The 14,411-nt window shown below is 44.0% G+C and overlaps 1 protein-coding gene across 1 annotated transcript in view; it reads right to left on the reverse strand.

The window, feature by feature from the left end:
- RUBCN (rubicon autophagy regulator) overlaps positions 1-14,411 on the reverse strand; it is a 56,124-nt gene that overhangs the window by 13,072 nt on the left and 28,641 nt on the right. Inside the window, exons 6-10 of the mRNA XM_054713892.1 lie at positions 13,609-13,765; positions 12,466-12,999; positions 8,180-8,295; positions 6,806-7,016; positions 5,983-6,084 (exon numbers count right to left, since the gene is read on the reverse strand). Of these exons, the coding sequence (XP_054569867.1) occupies positions 5,983-6,084; positions 6,806-7,016; positions 8,180-8,295; positions 12,466-12,999; positions 13,609-13,765 (1,120 nt within the window). The remainder of the gene's footprint in view (positions 1-5,982; positions 6,085-6,805; positions 7,017-8,179; positions 8,296-12,465; positions 13,000-13,608; positions 13,766-14,411) is intronic.

Consider the following 14,411-nt stretch of genomic DNA (forward strand, 5'->3'; position numbering starts at 1 on the left):
AGGGGTTTCTCTTGCGGTTCTTGTGTGCTCCTCTAGGCAGACGCCTGTGCTGCCTGTCTCTCCCCAGCGTAAGCATGCCTTCCCATCGCCTTGCAGCCGAGTCCTACTAGTGCTACTTCCTCTCCTAAATGGCTTCCCTTGGCAGCTCCTGGAAAAGCTTCACAGCAAGAACCACTTCCCCCAGCTCCTCCTGAGTTCTGAGGCATGGCACCTCCCTGGGGGAAGCCTCCTCTAGCACCCCAGAGAATGATTTCCTGGTGAGGGCCATTGGTGTGGCATCTAATGTGGACTGCATCCCCTGGCACACTCTCAGGGCTGCTCGGCAGCTTCAGAGAACTTCTCTACCATCCAGGGAGCCAGGAGGTCTGAATCTCAGCCTTAGAGATGTGGCCCTCTTCTACATTTGTTTCTACCCCGGGTGCTCTACCTCAGTCATAGGGATAGTGGTTGCTGCCTCTACCTGCTATTCCTGAATGTTCTACTGTTCTCTTTGCTCCTTATGAGCCAGTTTCCTGTTACTTTGATCCCCCACTATAGTTAACAATTCTTTATATTAAACTTTCCCTATTCAAATTACTGTGTGGTTTCTGTCTCTTGATTGGACCTGACTAGATACATATATGCAGAAGATTGAAATTCTAGGAGAATCTACAAAGGAAGATAATGAAGAATTGATGCAGCTGCAAATGACGAGGATAAAAGAGGGTTGGGGGTAAAAAGAACAACAAAACACTAAAACTAAAAAAGTTGAAAAGACTATCTGGAATTGGGAGCTTACGAATGATATCATACCAGTTTGGCAGACAGCATCAGAAGAAACAGGTAAGGTGAAAGAAGCCAGACACAAAAGATCACATATTGTATGATTCTATTAATATGAAATGTCCAGAAAAAGGCAAAATCTACAAGAGACAGAAGGTAGATTAGCAGTGGACTGGGTCTTGAGGTGGGAACGAGAATAACTGTAAATGGGTATTTACTGGGATGGTGAAAATGTTCTAAGAATAGATTGTGGTGATGGTTGCACAACTTGGTAAATTTACTAAAAATTATTATACACTTAAAGTGGTTAAATCTTGGTATGTAATTATGCGTCAGTAAAATTGTTTTTAAAAAAGAAATAGATGTTGCCGAAACCAGTTTGGCTCAGTGGATAGAGCGTCGGTCTGCGGACTGGAGGGTCCCAGGTTCGATTCCGGTCAAGGGCATGTACATTGGTTGCGGGCACATCCCCGGTAGGGGGTGTGCAGGAGGCAGCTGGTCTATGTTTCTCTCTCATCGATGTTTCTAGCTCTCTATCCCTCTCCCTTCCTCTCTGTAAAAAATCAATAAAATATATTTTTTTTAAAAAAGAAATAGATGTTAATTAATACAAAGCTCTCTATGATCACAAGGTTTATATCCACTTTATTGCTAGGAGGAAGGCACTTTCAAATCTATTTCCTTCATAAACACTTCTGTTCCATATGGTTTATTTGATGAATCAGGATCTAAGAAAAGTGATTACATTAAGCAGAGTATTACATGTGCAGAGTATTTATCACAGATGATGTCCATAATATGATTCTTAATTTTTCCAAGGATGTTATAGATTCTGATGACCTTCCTAGGATAGTATCACAAGTGACACTTCAATAGTATAAATCATTTACAGTGATCAAAGAAACCTCTAGCCCTAGCTGGTTTGGCTCATTGGATAGAGCATTGGCCTGCAGACTGAAGGGTCCCGGGTTCAATTCCGGTTAAGGGCACATGCCTAGGTTGCGGGCTTGATTCCCAGTTAGGGGGTGTACAGGAGGCAGCCGATCAATGATGCTCTCTCATCATTGATGTTTCTGTCTCTCTCTCTCTCCCTCTCCCTGAAATCAATAAAAATATATATATTTTTAAAAAAGACATGATCTGTAAACCTCGACATGATCTGTAAACCTCTAGACATGATCTGTAAACCTCGACATGATAAAAAAGATTGCTAATAAAAAGTATGACATTTTTAGCAAGAATTTGGTACCAGCAATAAACTTGATTAAAGGCCAGAAACAGATTAAAAGAAACAGAAAGCAATAAAGAAATCTAGAGTAGAGAAAGATGAATTGCATATTATACTTTCATAATTGGAAATCTGTGTGTCCAAAAAGGTAAAACTTTTGAGAGAGGCTTGTTCTGATTGCTTTCCCCGTAAGCCCCTTAATATGTGGGGATGTGGATCACAAGAAAAAATAGTTTTCTAACTGAAAAATGTTTCATATTCTTGGTATATAAAAAAAGTTATAACAACCCCAAAATGGGTGAAGGATGCTCGAAGACCAAATAAAGGTAAGCTTTATGGTTAAAGTAGACTGAGGGAAAAGTGGCTTATAGTGAATAAACACACAATCAAAGGACTGTGATTATAAACATTAAAAACCAGTTAAAAAGTGACAGGATAATATATCTCAAGCAAGGAAAGACTATGTTAGAATAAATTAAAACAATTCAGGAGTAGAGAAAAAGGTGCCTAATTATTTTTATTTCTCTAAATCTTGATCTAATTTTATACAATTATTTCAACTTCTAGTTGCTGACAGTATTAAGTTAAAATTAACTTCAATAAAAGTGCCGTTTTGTGTTTGTGTGTTGTAAAGCCACTTTGAGTAGAAAACTGCTACATTCTTTGCTGTCCCACCTACAGAAAGGCTATCTGTTTGGATCACAAAGCAATTACTAAAGCCAAACGTGTGCAGCATTAAATCCTAACTGTATGCAAAGTACCGAGGAGCGAGATTTTGGCTCTGTAAATTCAAAACTCTAAAGAGACACTAAGTTTCATGCCATTCTCTCTGACTTTTGCTATCTGGATATGTGGCAGTAGCTTAGCTATAGTTTTAAACTAAAATCTCTTCACCTGACCATTCCTTTCTACACTACTACCTCCACCAGCCATAACAACTACTTAATCTGCAAGTTACCACTGTAGGGAGAGACAAACAAGGACCATCTCAGTGAAGAGGATTGTTGGGGTCATATGAAGAAGAAGAAAATGAATATCTAAAGTGTCCCTTGCCCTAGCCAGTTTGGCTCAGTGGATAGAGCATCAGCCTGCAGACTGAAAGGTCCCGGGTTCAATTCCGGTCAAGGGCACATGCCCAGGATGCGGGCTCGATCCTCAGTAGGGAGTGTGCAGGAGGCAGCCGATCAATGATTCTCTCTCATCATTGATGTTCTCTCTCTCTCCCCCTCTCCCTTCCTCTCTGAGATCAATAAAAATTATTTTAAAAATAAATAAATAAAATAAAATGTCCCTAGCTGTCTTAAGCCCAGTTTTTCCCAGCTTGTTCTCCAGACCCTGTAGTCTTCATAAACTTGACAGGTGTCACATAAACTATGTATAAAGGCTAGTGCAAACATTCACACACATGCATGTCTGAGCACACCCACGCTTGCAACAAAGGCTACCTGAAAACATCGAGGCCATTGACACTGAGAGTCCATTCTTTGACATGTGAGTCAGGTTAGATCCTTCGCTACCATCTGTGTAATAATGATTATAAAAAGGGGCCCTTTAGTATTCAGACAGGAAGTAAATCAACGAAAATGACAGTTCTGTACCACACATTCCTGGAATCAGGACTTGACTTTTGCTCTAAAAGATGAAACTGCTCTTAGGAACTTAAATCTATAGGTATACTCTACAGGTATACTTTTCACTATAGCGTTGGTTCTCAACCAGGGGAAGATTTTGCCAGATTTTATAACTGGCAATGTCTGGAGACATTTTTTTATTGCCATGGTGGTGCTACTAGCATTTTGTGGGTAGAGGCCGGGATGATGCTAAACATCCTATAATGCACAGGACAGTCCACCACCACAAAGAATTACGGGTTTAGAGTTTGAGAAACCCCGCCTTAAGGCCTTTTCCTTTAAGGATTTCTGTTTGGAACTGACTAGAGAGTCCGTTGATTAAACGTCTTCTCTGGGCCCTCTGGTGTATTTCAGGCCACCTCCAGGCAAGCTGTTCCAAACTGGGCTCCTCCCAGCTTATGCAGCTTCCCCGGGCTCTCTGCTTTGCTGCAAGGAACAGACTTGTCCATACCCAGTGAAGCAGCATGTTTTAAATTTACCTTAATATGACCCTCATGAAATTCTGTTGATTCCAAGAGAGAAGCAGAACCTTTTTATTCTTTTTTTTTTTAATTTGGAGATCAATTCAATCACAGACTGTGGTATAATAAAAATATATATATTTGGTTTCTGGACCAGTTCCTGGCACAGAGCTCCTAAAATTCATTATTTCCTGAGTGACAGGAATGCCTTTTGTTATCCATAATGAGCCCCTTTCTATGAGCTTATACTATTTAACAGGGGGACTCCTGGGGACATCCAGATAGCTTGGGTAGGTCTGGTTACCAGAAGAAATTTTAGCCACAACCCCAGTTTCCCAGGAGGGAAGAGGGCCTGGAGATTATGTTTAATCATTAAAGGTTAATGATTTAATCACTCATGCCTGCACAATGAAACCTTGATAAAAACTTACAGTGATGAGGACTGGGGCTCGGAGCCTCCTCAATGGTGAACATATTGATAGGGCAGTGGCACACCCTGACTCCACAGGACAGAGGTTCCTATGGACACTTTGGGACCTTGCCCTACACACCTCTCCATGTAGCTGTTCATTTGTAAGTATAGTGCTTTCCTGAGTTCTGAGTCATTCTAGTGAATTATTGAACCTGGGTAGGGAGTCATGGGAACCCCTGAATTTGTCGTTGGCTAGGGAGACATGTTGTGATCCTGGAGACCCATCTATGGCTGGTATCTAAGCAGGGATAATCTCGTGGGATTACGACCCACGAGAGGTTAGGTCTGTGCTCCAGAAGTTAGTGTTAGAACTGAATTGTAGGACCCTCAGAGTTGGTGTCAGAGAATTGGAGAATTATTGTTGGAAAACCACATACAAACAAAAAAAAAAAATGAGTTTTAAGTGACTACTACTGTCACGAATAGAAATCAGATATATTAAGGAGAATACAGGAGAAAAGATTTCCTGGAAAACTGGAAAAATATGAGTAAAAATTCTATTTCTGAATGGGAAGAAACCCAGCTACCACACCTAGAGGTCTGTGCAGGTGGATGAGTTCTCTGGATTAGTGTAAACAGGAAAGCAAAGCCTCATGCAATAAAAGATCTATCTATTCATCACCATGTTACAATGGAGAATTACAGGTACAATTCACCCTCTTTAAGAAAATTACTTGGTTTCAGCCATGGGGGAAAAGCTATGTCCCTGAAGTGCTGTTTTTTGTTTGTCTGTTTGCTGCACTGATGAGAACTCAAAGAAATCTGATTTGCAGAAACGAATGAACCCATTAATCATAGGTTAACCTAATTTAACAACTGCCTTCCCAGATTATAACCCTCCCCTTCTCTATGCAGATATTTGTTACTTAGGGTGAGGATTAACAAAACAAACAAATAAAAGTTTGTGATTCTGCTAAGCAATTTGCCACTGGGAGGACAGAAAATAAAGCTCTACTTTGTAAACTTAATTTTTTCCTTTTTTGCTTCCCCTCCCCACTCGGTGACTCTGTCCTCTTCTCTTAGGATTATAATAAAGCTCCTTTTAAACACTTTGAAACAATTTCAGTTGTGTTATGGAATACAAGAGGATAGGATGCTAATGTCATGTAGGAATGGGCCAGCCCGAGGCTCTTAGCAGGAGGAATCCAAGGGAGAATCCAAAAGAAAGACGCAATTGAGGAAGAAGCACCAGGTGACTTCAACAACCAGTCCACTCCACCCGGAACACTTCCTTCCGGTGTTCTTGTCTGCTTAAATTTTGAAGGGGTTTTGTTTTTAGCAAGAGAGGCTGTCCCTTACAATAACCCACAGCATTCCACCATGGACCATATTGAAGACCACTACTTAGAGAAAACTTCTCAGCCCATGATTCAAAATTAAAAGAAACCGGTAACGAAAGCTCCCTTGAAACAAAGTGCCACGTCTTACCTTGGATTTCCAATTCATCAACCTCATCAGCAGAGCCGGAGTCAGAGAACTGTGTGGAATCACGGGAGCTGAACTGGGAGCTGCTGGAAGTGACCCGAAAGCCTGTTAACATCAAAAAAAGGGAGGAGGGAATAAACAGGACAGAAAAACATCTCCTGCCCTAACCGGTTTGGCTCAGTGGATAGAGCCTCGGCCCTCGGACTCAAGGGTCCCAGGTTCGGTTCCGGTAAAGGGCATGTACCTTGGTTGCGGGCACATCCCAGTAGGGGGTGTGCAGGAGGCTGATGATGTTTCTCTCTCATAGATGTTTCTGACTCTCTCTCTCCCTTCCTCTCTGTAAAAAATCAATAAAATATATTTTTTTTTAATTAAAAAAAAAAGAACAACATCTCCTACTTCTTCGGGGGGCATAACAAAAGGGACCTGGTCTGACTTCAGCAGAGAAGTACACACAACCCTGGGAGAGATGCTGGGGAAGTGGAAACTAGTTCTGCTTGCTGGCCGATCCCCATTTCATTCATGAAATTTATCAAGTTTCATGTAAATAGTAGGTACTATTATCTGGAAGGGAATCTGGGGCCACTGGTCTTAGTTCTCCTCATTTCAGAAACCTATTTTTGGAAGATATTTCTGAGGCAGGAAATGGATGAATTCTCGGAATCTGGTCTGGTAGAAAAAAACACACATAGAAAATCTTTTGACAGAAGAGAACGCTTGGCTTGGTGATAACCTCTCAAGTTAAGACAGAAAAAAAAGCGCAGGAGGCACCCGTTCTCCTGAGGCAGGGAGCAGCAGGAAGAGAGGTATTCCGAGCCTCACTCACTTCCATGCTCCGTCTCCTGGTACCCAGGGAGCAGGTTCTTGGTGCGGATCTGCTGGCGGCGAAGGCGGATCTTCTGCTTCAGTTCCTGGATCTCTCTATCGCTGTCTTCCCCCTCCTCTTCCTCCTCTTCCAGACACTGGCTCATCATGTTGCACTTCATTAATTCAATGGCAGCAATCAAGGACTCTGAGATACTGAAGTGGGCATTCTCCTGGGGGAAGGAGAGCACCAAACAAGTTGTTCAGCAAGGGGTTAGAAGTATTGAACGCCTCACTGACTATCCTGTCGGAAATAAAGCTTCCAAGGCACACGCTACTGTTCTTCAAAACAGCCAGGGGAAGTGTATGGTTCTACTATAAGGAAAGCTGATGACCAGAAAACCCGTTCTACATTCTCTTTGCTCTCATACCTGTTCATGCCTGGCCTTCCTGTCCTATTTTCCACATAAAAATATGACAGAGAAGAGTCCTACATTTCCTTTCAGGGTCTTTCCTAAAGCCATACAGCGGTACACAAAGTATTAAGTTAAATGTGATGTCTCAAGATAAAGTGCTACAATTTGTAAGCTATAAAATTCTACAGGAACGTTATTTATTACACTAGAGGCCCGATGCACAAAATTCATGCATGGGGCTCGGCCCTCGCAGCCCTGGCTGCCTCGAGGCCCTGGCTGCCTTGCCGCCCCATGGCCCACCCTGCAGAAGGTCGTCTGGAAGGTCGTTCCACCATTCAGTCTACTTAGCATATTAGCTCTTTATTATATTTAGGAGGATAGCTGAGCTTTAGAACAAAATATAGAAGTTGGTTCTGGAAAGAGTTTTTCCCTCAGGCTCCAGGGTCAAGGAAACAACAATTCAGGTGGCTACAATTCAACCCTTCTCTGTCCCAGGCAGCTTCTAAGACAAAATCAGTAATATTCCTGGACCTGATGAGGAGCACAACTCCCTGAAGAGTTCTCCAGAGAGAGAATTCGTTGAGCTTATCTTTATTGTGAACTTACCTTTTCTATAGTCTATACTCATGTCACTGCAGTGTGCCCCAAGACCTCTTTCGAACAAATGGCGCCCTAGCCAGTTTGGCTCAGTGGATAGGGCATCGGCCCTCGGACTGAAGGGTCCCGGGTTCAATTCCAGTCAAAGGCACATACCTGGGTTTCAGGCTCGATCCCCAGCCCTAGTCAACTAATCAATGTGTCTCTCTCACATCGATGCTTCTCTCTCTCTGTCTCTCCCCCTTCTTTCCCCTTTCTAAAAATCAATGGAAAAATATCCTGAGGTGAGGATTAACATTAAAAAAAAAAAAAATAGAACAAATGGCACCGCAGCCCCTCAGATCTCCTGACTCATGAGCTCTTAGATTCTTTAGATTCCTCACCTTTTCCAGGTCTGCACAGCTGCCAAAGTCTTGCTCGGACAGGTAGCTGATAAGGGACTGTCCTTCTGATGGTCTTCGGAACATGCCTTCACCTGAGCATAGGTACTGTCCACCCTCTGTGGGCAAATGGAATGTGAATATGAAAAGCTCTGCTTTGAAAAGCGTATCTGTTTGACAGTCACGCTTCTTCAAGAAGTCTGATGTTTTTACCATTAATGATGGTCTCGAGTTTTTCCAGGTAAAAAAGATATCTGCCTTCTAAAGGAATTCCTCTGAATGTCAAATCCCACAGCACAAAGCCTCCTGGGTAAAGAATGATGGAATGGAAAGTGCCTGGAGAAAATTCTTTCACCACCTAAGTTTAAGACGACATACTCGCTCTCCTACCCCACACAAAAAAGAAAACAAAAACCTGTGCTGAGAATCAGACAAGGAAACAACTGGCTCCTTCTTATGGCTGATTTCCACGGGGATCTTATCTTCTGGTAATTAAGCCCAGACACTCAAAGGCCTCTTTTCAAGGCCCCTCTCACCCCCTCAGAGAGCCATTCCATCTGGCTCAACAGACATTCCTAGTGATAACACCCAGAGCACGAGAGCGGGTGGGACCGCTAAGTCAGAGCGGAGCGGAGAAAGGGAGGGGCAGTGTGATTTCTAGCACAGGCGTGGAAACCGATGGGAGAGAGAGAGATGCTGTATGGTGAGTACCCTCCGCAGAGCTGAGACAGCCACACAGCTCAGAGGTTAGCAGGCACAAGGGGAGAGCAAAGACACAACTGCAGCCCTGCCTTCCTAGTACTCACCATGCTCCATGTACAGAGAGCTGGGTGTGCTGACTTCACTGCTCTGGCCAGAGAAGGGCAAGGGGCCTCTCAACTTCGACTTATCATTGCAGGACTCTAGTGTCAGTGGCCACCAGGAGTAAAAACACACACACACATGAGCAACAGTTACATTTCCAACTCTGGCTTTTCAACATTTAACTGCTCCCATTCCCGATGCCCTCCCAAACAGGAGAGAGGTGGCACACCAGCAGGGAACAGTCCAAGAATGCAGGAACACATGGGAAATCAGTACATTCTAAGGGGAAAAGAGAAAAAACAGGACCCAGAACGAAACACAAAGGGGAAAAATAAATCAAATGCAAGTGGGATTTATGAATTTAGTCCTCTGTTCTTCCATCTTCTTACCAAATGTTCCATAATCATCAGCCAACTTCTACCCTCTTGACAAACCAATTTATAAAACTGTCTTCACGTGGTAAAACAAAGATAAGCACATTGAAACTTTACTGATACCTTGACACGAGGTTTAAAACAGTATCAGAAGGGTTAAATTCACTAAGGAAATACGAGAATATGGCTTCTCTTCAACCTGAAATGTAAATGTGTCATTCTTACAAATTTAACCCGTGTCTGAATGGGCAGAACAGCAAAACGAAATCCAGCAATGTCCTTAACACAAGCACCAAGACAAGGCTAGAGAAGGCAAGGATGATGCCTGCAACCAAAGGGCTGGAGGCCCAGCCTTACTGAAGGAGGAGGGAGGTTTTAAGAGAAAGCTGGCAGAGTATGAAGTGCATGGATAGAAGTTTTCAAGGAACCGTGAGAGTTGGGAGTGGAGAAAGAGCAGCAGGCAGGGCTTGCAGGAAATGAGAAAACTGATATTCTGCAAAGGGAAACAAAATTCCAGGGTCACAGAAGGAAGAGCAGGCAGGAAAGCAGGTGGGTGCCTGAGAAATGAGCTGTATGCTCAGGGAGGATGAATGACTGAGCTGCATCCAACCCATTTCCCTGACAGACGGTGACAACTGGTCAGCTGCTCCTCTCACAAAACATGCTGCTACGTGGTGAGAGATAACGTTGTGTTCTCCTGGGCCTCCAAGATTTCCAGTGGTCCTGGCAGGGGGCTCTGCTCCTCACTACCGAACTGAAGCAAAAACCAGCAGTTACCATGATGCCTTGTTAACAAACCATGACTTGGAAAGGACCTTTGAGGTCCCCAGTCAAACTCAATGTACAACATAAACTCCAACACCGGCACCCTATTTCCTTACAATACGTAAAGGCCATCCAGCTGGCTTACTGAGCTTTCCACCTCCTGATGCTAGCCCATTCAACTGAGATGAAATCTGTCGCTTGAAATGTCGTCTTACAATTTCTCATCTCCTTAAGAACAACGCTCCTTTAAACAATGGCCTCACAGACTTACTCCTCTTTAACCTGATCTTTTCCAAGCTAACCCATTACCAGGAGAACATGGCTTTCAGTCCTCCCTCAGCACTCTGTTTTGCTGACACTCTCCAGTGTTAATATCTCCATGCATTATGGTACAACATTCAGGTTGAACATACTGTGACAACCAAAGAAACAGACTAAGTCACTAGAAAAATCCTATGAATGGCTGGAATGAGGGGTGGGGAGAACCTGATAAAGGAAGGAAGGAAGACGGGTGACGGGAAAGAGGAAACAGGAGAGGCCAAAGGCATGCATCCACATCCAAGACCACAGGAAGGGAAGAAAACCCATTCTGGTGTTAATTCAAGGAAAATAAAGAAATCCGTTCTAAGTACTCAGCTGTGAGAAAAATTCTGCCAGTTTCATCATGATGCCTTAGACAATAGAGCAGCTTCAGCTTCATCTTTGGACAAACAGGATTGACAAGTCTTGGGTCTGCCTCCCAGAGCAGCTGGGAGACTGAACGAAGTATTTGGAAGTCGTGGGCCGAAAACACGTTATGCAAAATATTGGTGTCGTTTTACACCCAGGTCCAAGCATCACAGCAGGACCAGACTAGCCAGACTTGATCTGACACCAGAATGGAAAAGGAGGTTCTGAACCAAGCACATTGGTGACAGAGGAGCAGCAGCAGGAGGTGGTACACAGAAAGGAGGAGGACTGGCTCCCAAACCTGCAATGGGATCTTCAACTATAATGGTGATATTCCTGGGGCCTCCTGGACGAAGACAGACAGGTGCAGAGAGTCCAGGTGGAGGAAATGAGAATAGAGAAAGTGAGAAAAAGAGTGTCCTCTTATCTAGCCAGGTGGGGATTTAACTCCCGAGAGGGAACCCTTGTGCTGACGGAGGGATGACTTGTACAGGAAGCTGCACATGACCCACACTCCCTCAGACCCTTCTGCTTAGGTTTTCTCGGGCTCCCTTTCCAGTGCAGGTTACCGTGGTTTCTGGAATCCAAGTGGATTCAAGAACGAGGACAGGGAAGTATTACATGCTCAAAGACCAGGTGCCTGGCGTGCAGTGGGCGCCAGGCCCACAGCAGGAGAGGTGAATTGAGACTCTAACCCAAGCACTCCTCACATCTAAAACAGCTTGTGCGAAGAGAGGCTTTGACTTGGGAGTTTATCTTCTGAAGAGTTCCAATAAGCCAAACCATATTTTTGACAGGAAAATAGGGACAAAAGTTTGCTATTCAGAAGTTTCAGATGAGGGCCTTAGCTCTCACCTTTCTAGAAATTACGAAGAAAAATCAATGGCAGCTCTAGTTGCTAAAGGAAATCCTTCCTTTTTTTGTCCTTGGATTTTTTTTATATTTTATTTCTGGGGCTTTCCCACTCAGAACTGGCTTTAAGCACAATGGAAATCCTCTTACAAATGAAACCCAACCAAAGCCTGCCGGACACTGTCAACCCTGGAAAGATGATGGCAGGAAGATGGCAAAAGCAATGAGACCCACCTTCCCTGTGCCTACAGCACTCTCTGCTGCTAGCAGCTGGTGTTGGCGTGAGGGAGGTCTCAGTGGCCAGGGCCTCCTTACCTGACTGCCTTTCAACCGGAATTAGGGATGCACAGTCTGCCCCGCCTACTTGTTGACTAGGTCACATCACCCCAAACCCACTACACCCCTAGTTTCAATAAGGAAACCCTAGTATCACTTGGCCTCTCTCCTATTGGTAATACATGCTGACCAAACTCCTCGGGAATCACAGGAAGGGGAGGAATTTAATGGGATCGTTTTTAAAACTTATTAGTACGTCCCCTCTGTCTGAAAGATACATTTAAAACTCAAACTGTGGTGAGTCACACTATGTATGCTCTGATGCTAAGGAACTAGTGAAAGAATCCAGGAAAGCATTTCCTATTTAGCCATGTACAAAGGAACAAACATAAATATTCTGAGAGAGATTCCTTGGGTAACCCTATTAGATTACAAACTTCTCTCTTTTGTTAGAAGCATAACTTCTCTTTCTGCCACTTGAAGATCCTTCCGCCCTAAGAAAAATTCAGGAGACCACATTCCCAACTAGGGGCTGGTGATTAACGTTACCTGGGGCTCCTCTGGAGACAATGTTGGTATCCGAATGGGAGCGCGTATGGCTCTTCTTTGTTCCACTGGTGACAGTGAGTGCCTGTCCCTCTGAGAAGCTGGACCTGCGAAGGACACTGGGCAGCTGGCTCTGCCCACCTCCCTCTTGGTCCACTAGGGAGGAAGCAGCAGAAGCTGGCTTCTGGGAGCTGCTGGAGGAGAACAAATTGGAGCTGCTGCTCTCAGCATTGCTGCTGTGACTCTGACAGCTGGCGGTCCGGCCTCGGGAGTCCAGGTTGCCGATGGCCAAGTACTCGGGCCCTTCACTGGCATCGCTTGGGGAATCATTCTGGCTGCTGACCCAGGATGAGTCTAAGGGGCTGGTCAGAGTGCTGGAGCTCATCTCATTTGGAGTTGAAGGGGAATCCCTGGTTAATGCAGAGACGGGAAGCAGAGGGGCCTGGATGGTTTGATCCTTTGCTGGGGAAATGGGCCCTCGGCTTTCTTGAGGTTTCCGGGGAGGGCCAGAGAGAGAAAAGGAAGTAGATCTTCTTTCTAGGGTATAAAAAGAAAGGGAAGGGAAAGGTGACCTGGAAGCCTTTGGTATATACGAAGGGCTTCTCCCTATCATTAATCAGTGCTTAGAACACATGGCGTCACCTTAGAAAAGGTAAGTCATTTAAGGTGAGTAAAAAATTACTTAGAAGCAGCTAAGTCAAGAGAATGAGCTCTTGAGACAGTGACTTCGTGGCTTATTAATATGCATTCCTCATCTAAAATGAGCAATAATAACATTTACCTCATAGGACTGTTTTGAGGATCAAATGAGATAATACATATAAACTGATAATAACAGAGCCTGGCACATGGTAGGCATTCAATACACGTTGGCTATTATTATTGAAATGCATTCTTGGCAATGAAGATTAGAAACACAGGGGACTCTAAAACCACCTCTCTTTCCTCTGTTACTTTAATGATTCTACTGAATTATCTTAGGCTAGCTGCCATACACCTTGTTAAGATCTCCACTATTAAGACATGAAGTTTGACAAACTATACCAACTCAAGGCTCTATCTAGACCCAGCTTGTGAGCACCCACAAAGTCTTCTTCTTTCCCGTCTAGGAATACCTGTCATAACTACCCTGACCTGCTCCCATACCTGGGCCGTGGTTGGGTACAGATTGGTGGAGGCTAGAGAAGGACCCAAAATAGGAATGCTGACCGGAGCTGGTTGGAGGGGTACATGTGGAACCAGGCAGAGCTGTCAGGCTCTGGCTCTTTGTCACCAGCAGTGGGCTCTCATGCTTCCCGGCAAACTAAAAAAAAAAAAAATGTCAGAATCAATGGTCAAGGGTAGAGGTCCTCAGAGAGGCACTAAGGACTACAGAAACACAGGTAGAAGCTGGCCTTTGGCAGCAGGCTTGGACTGCTATGCACATGGAGTCAGAAGTCAGACCAGGGTTCAAATCCAGGTCCTATCACTTATAAGCTATTTGCTCCAAACTCTGGGCAAGTGACTTCTTTACTCTACCCTCAGTGTCCTCCTTAGAGAGCTGTGATGAATAAATGAGATGATGTATGAAAACTGTGCATAGTATCATGCCTGGCACATACATAGTATGGTAACTAAGAATAAACTTTTTTTTAAACCAGGAAAGGTAGGGAATACCTCCTTAAAAGAGGTAGGGACTGTGATTCCATTCTAGCTGAGGCACTGATATTAGTGTTGGGGTAAGTGAACTAGAGAGTTAATAATAAGCAACATCAAGCAACGAAATTTTCTTTATACTTCAAAGACAAAAATGATCCAGTATAATACTAGGCCATATTAGGTCTGATGCTATAAATCCTGCTCCTGATTCAAAATCATCCCTCTTCTCCCAGCTCTTTATCAAGCCTGCCTTTAAGGAGGTGCTTACTCAAACTAAGGATTTTTAAAACGGTTTAAAAAAACAGACGCCT

Source organism: Eptesicus fuscus, chromosome 3, assembly GCF_027574615.1.
Source record: "Eptesicus fuscus isolate TK198812 chromosome 3, DD_ASM_mEF_20220401, whole genome shotgun sequence".
In the NCBI taxonomy this organism is placed as follows: Eukaryota; Metazoa; Chordata; class Mammalia; order Chiroptera; family Vespertilionidae; genus Eptesicus; species Eptesicus fuscus.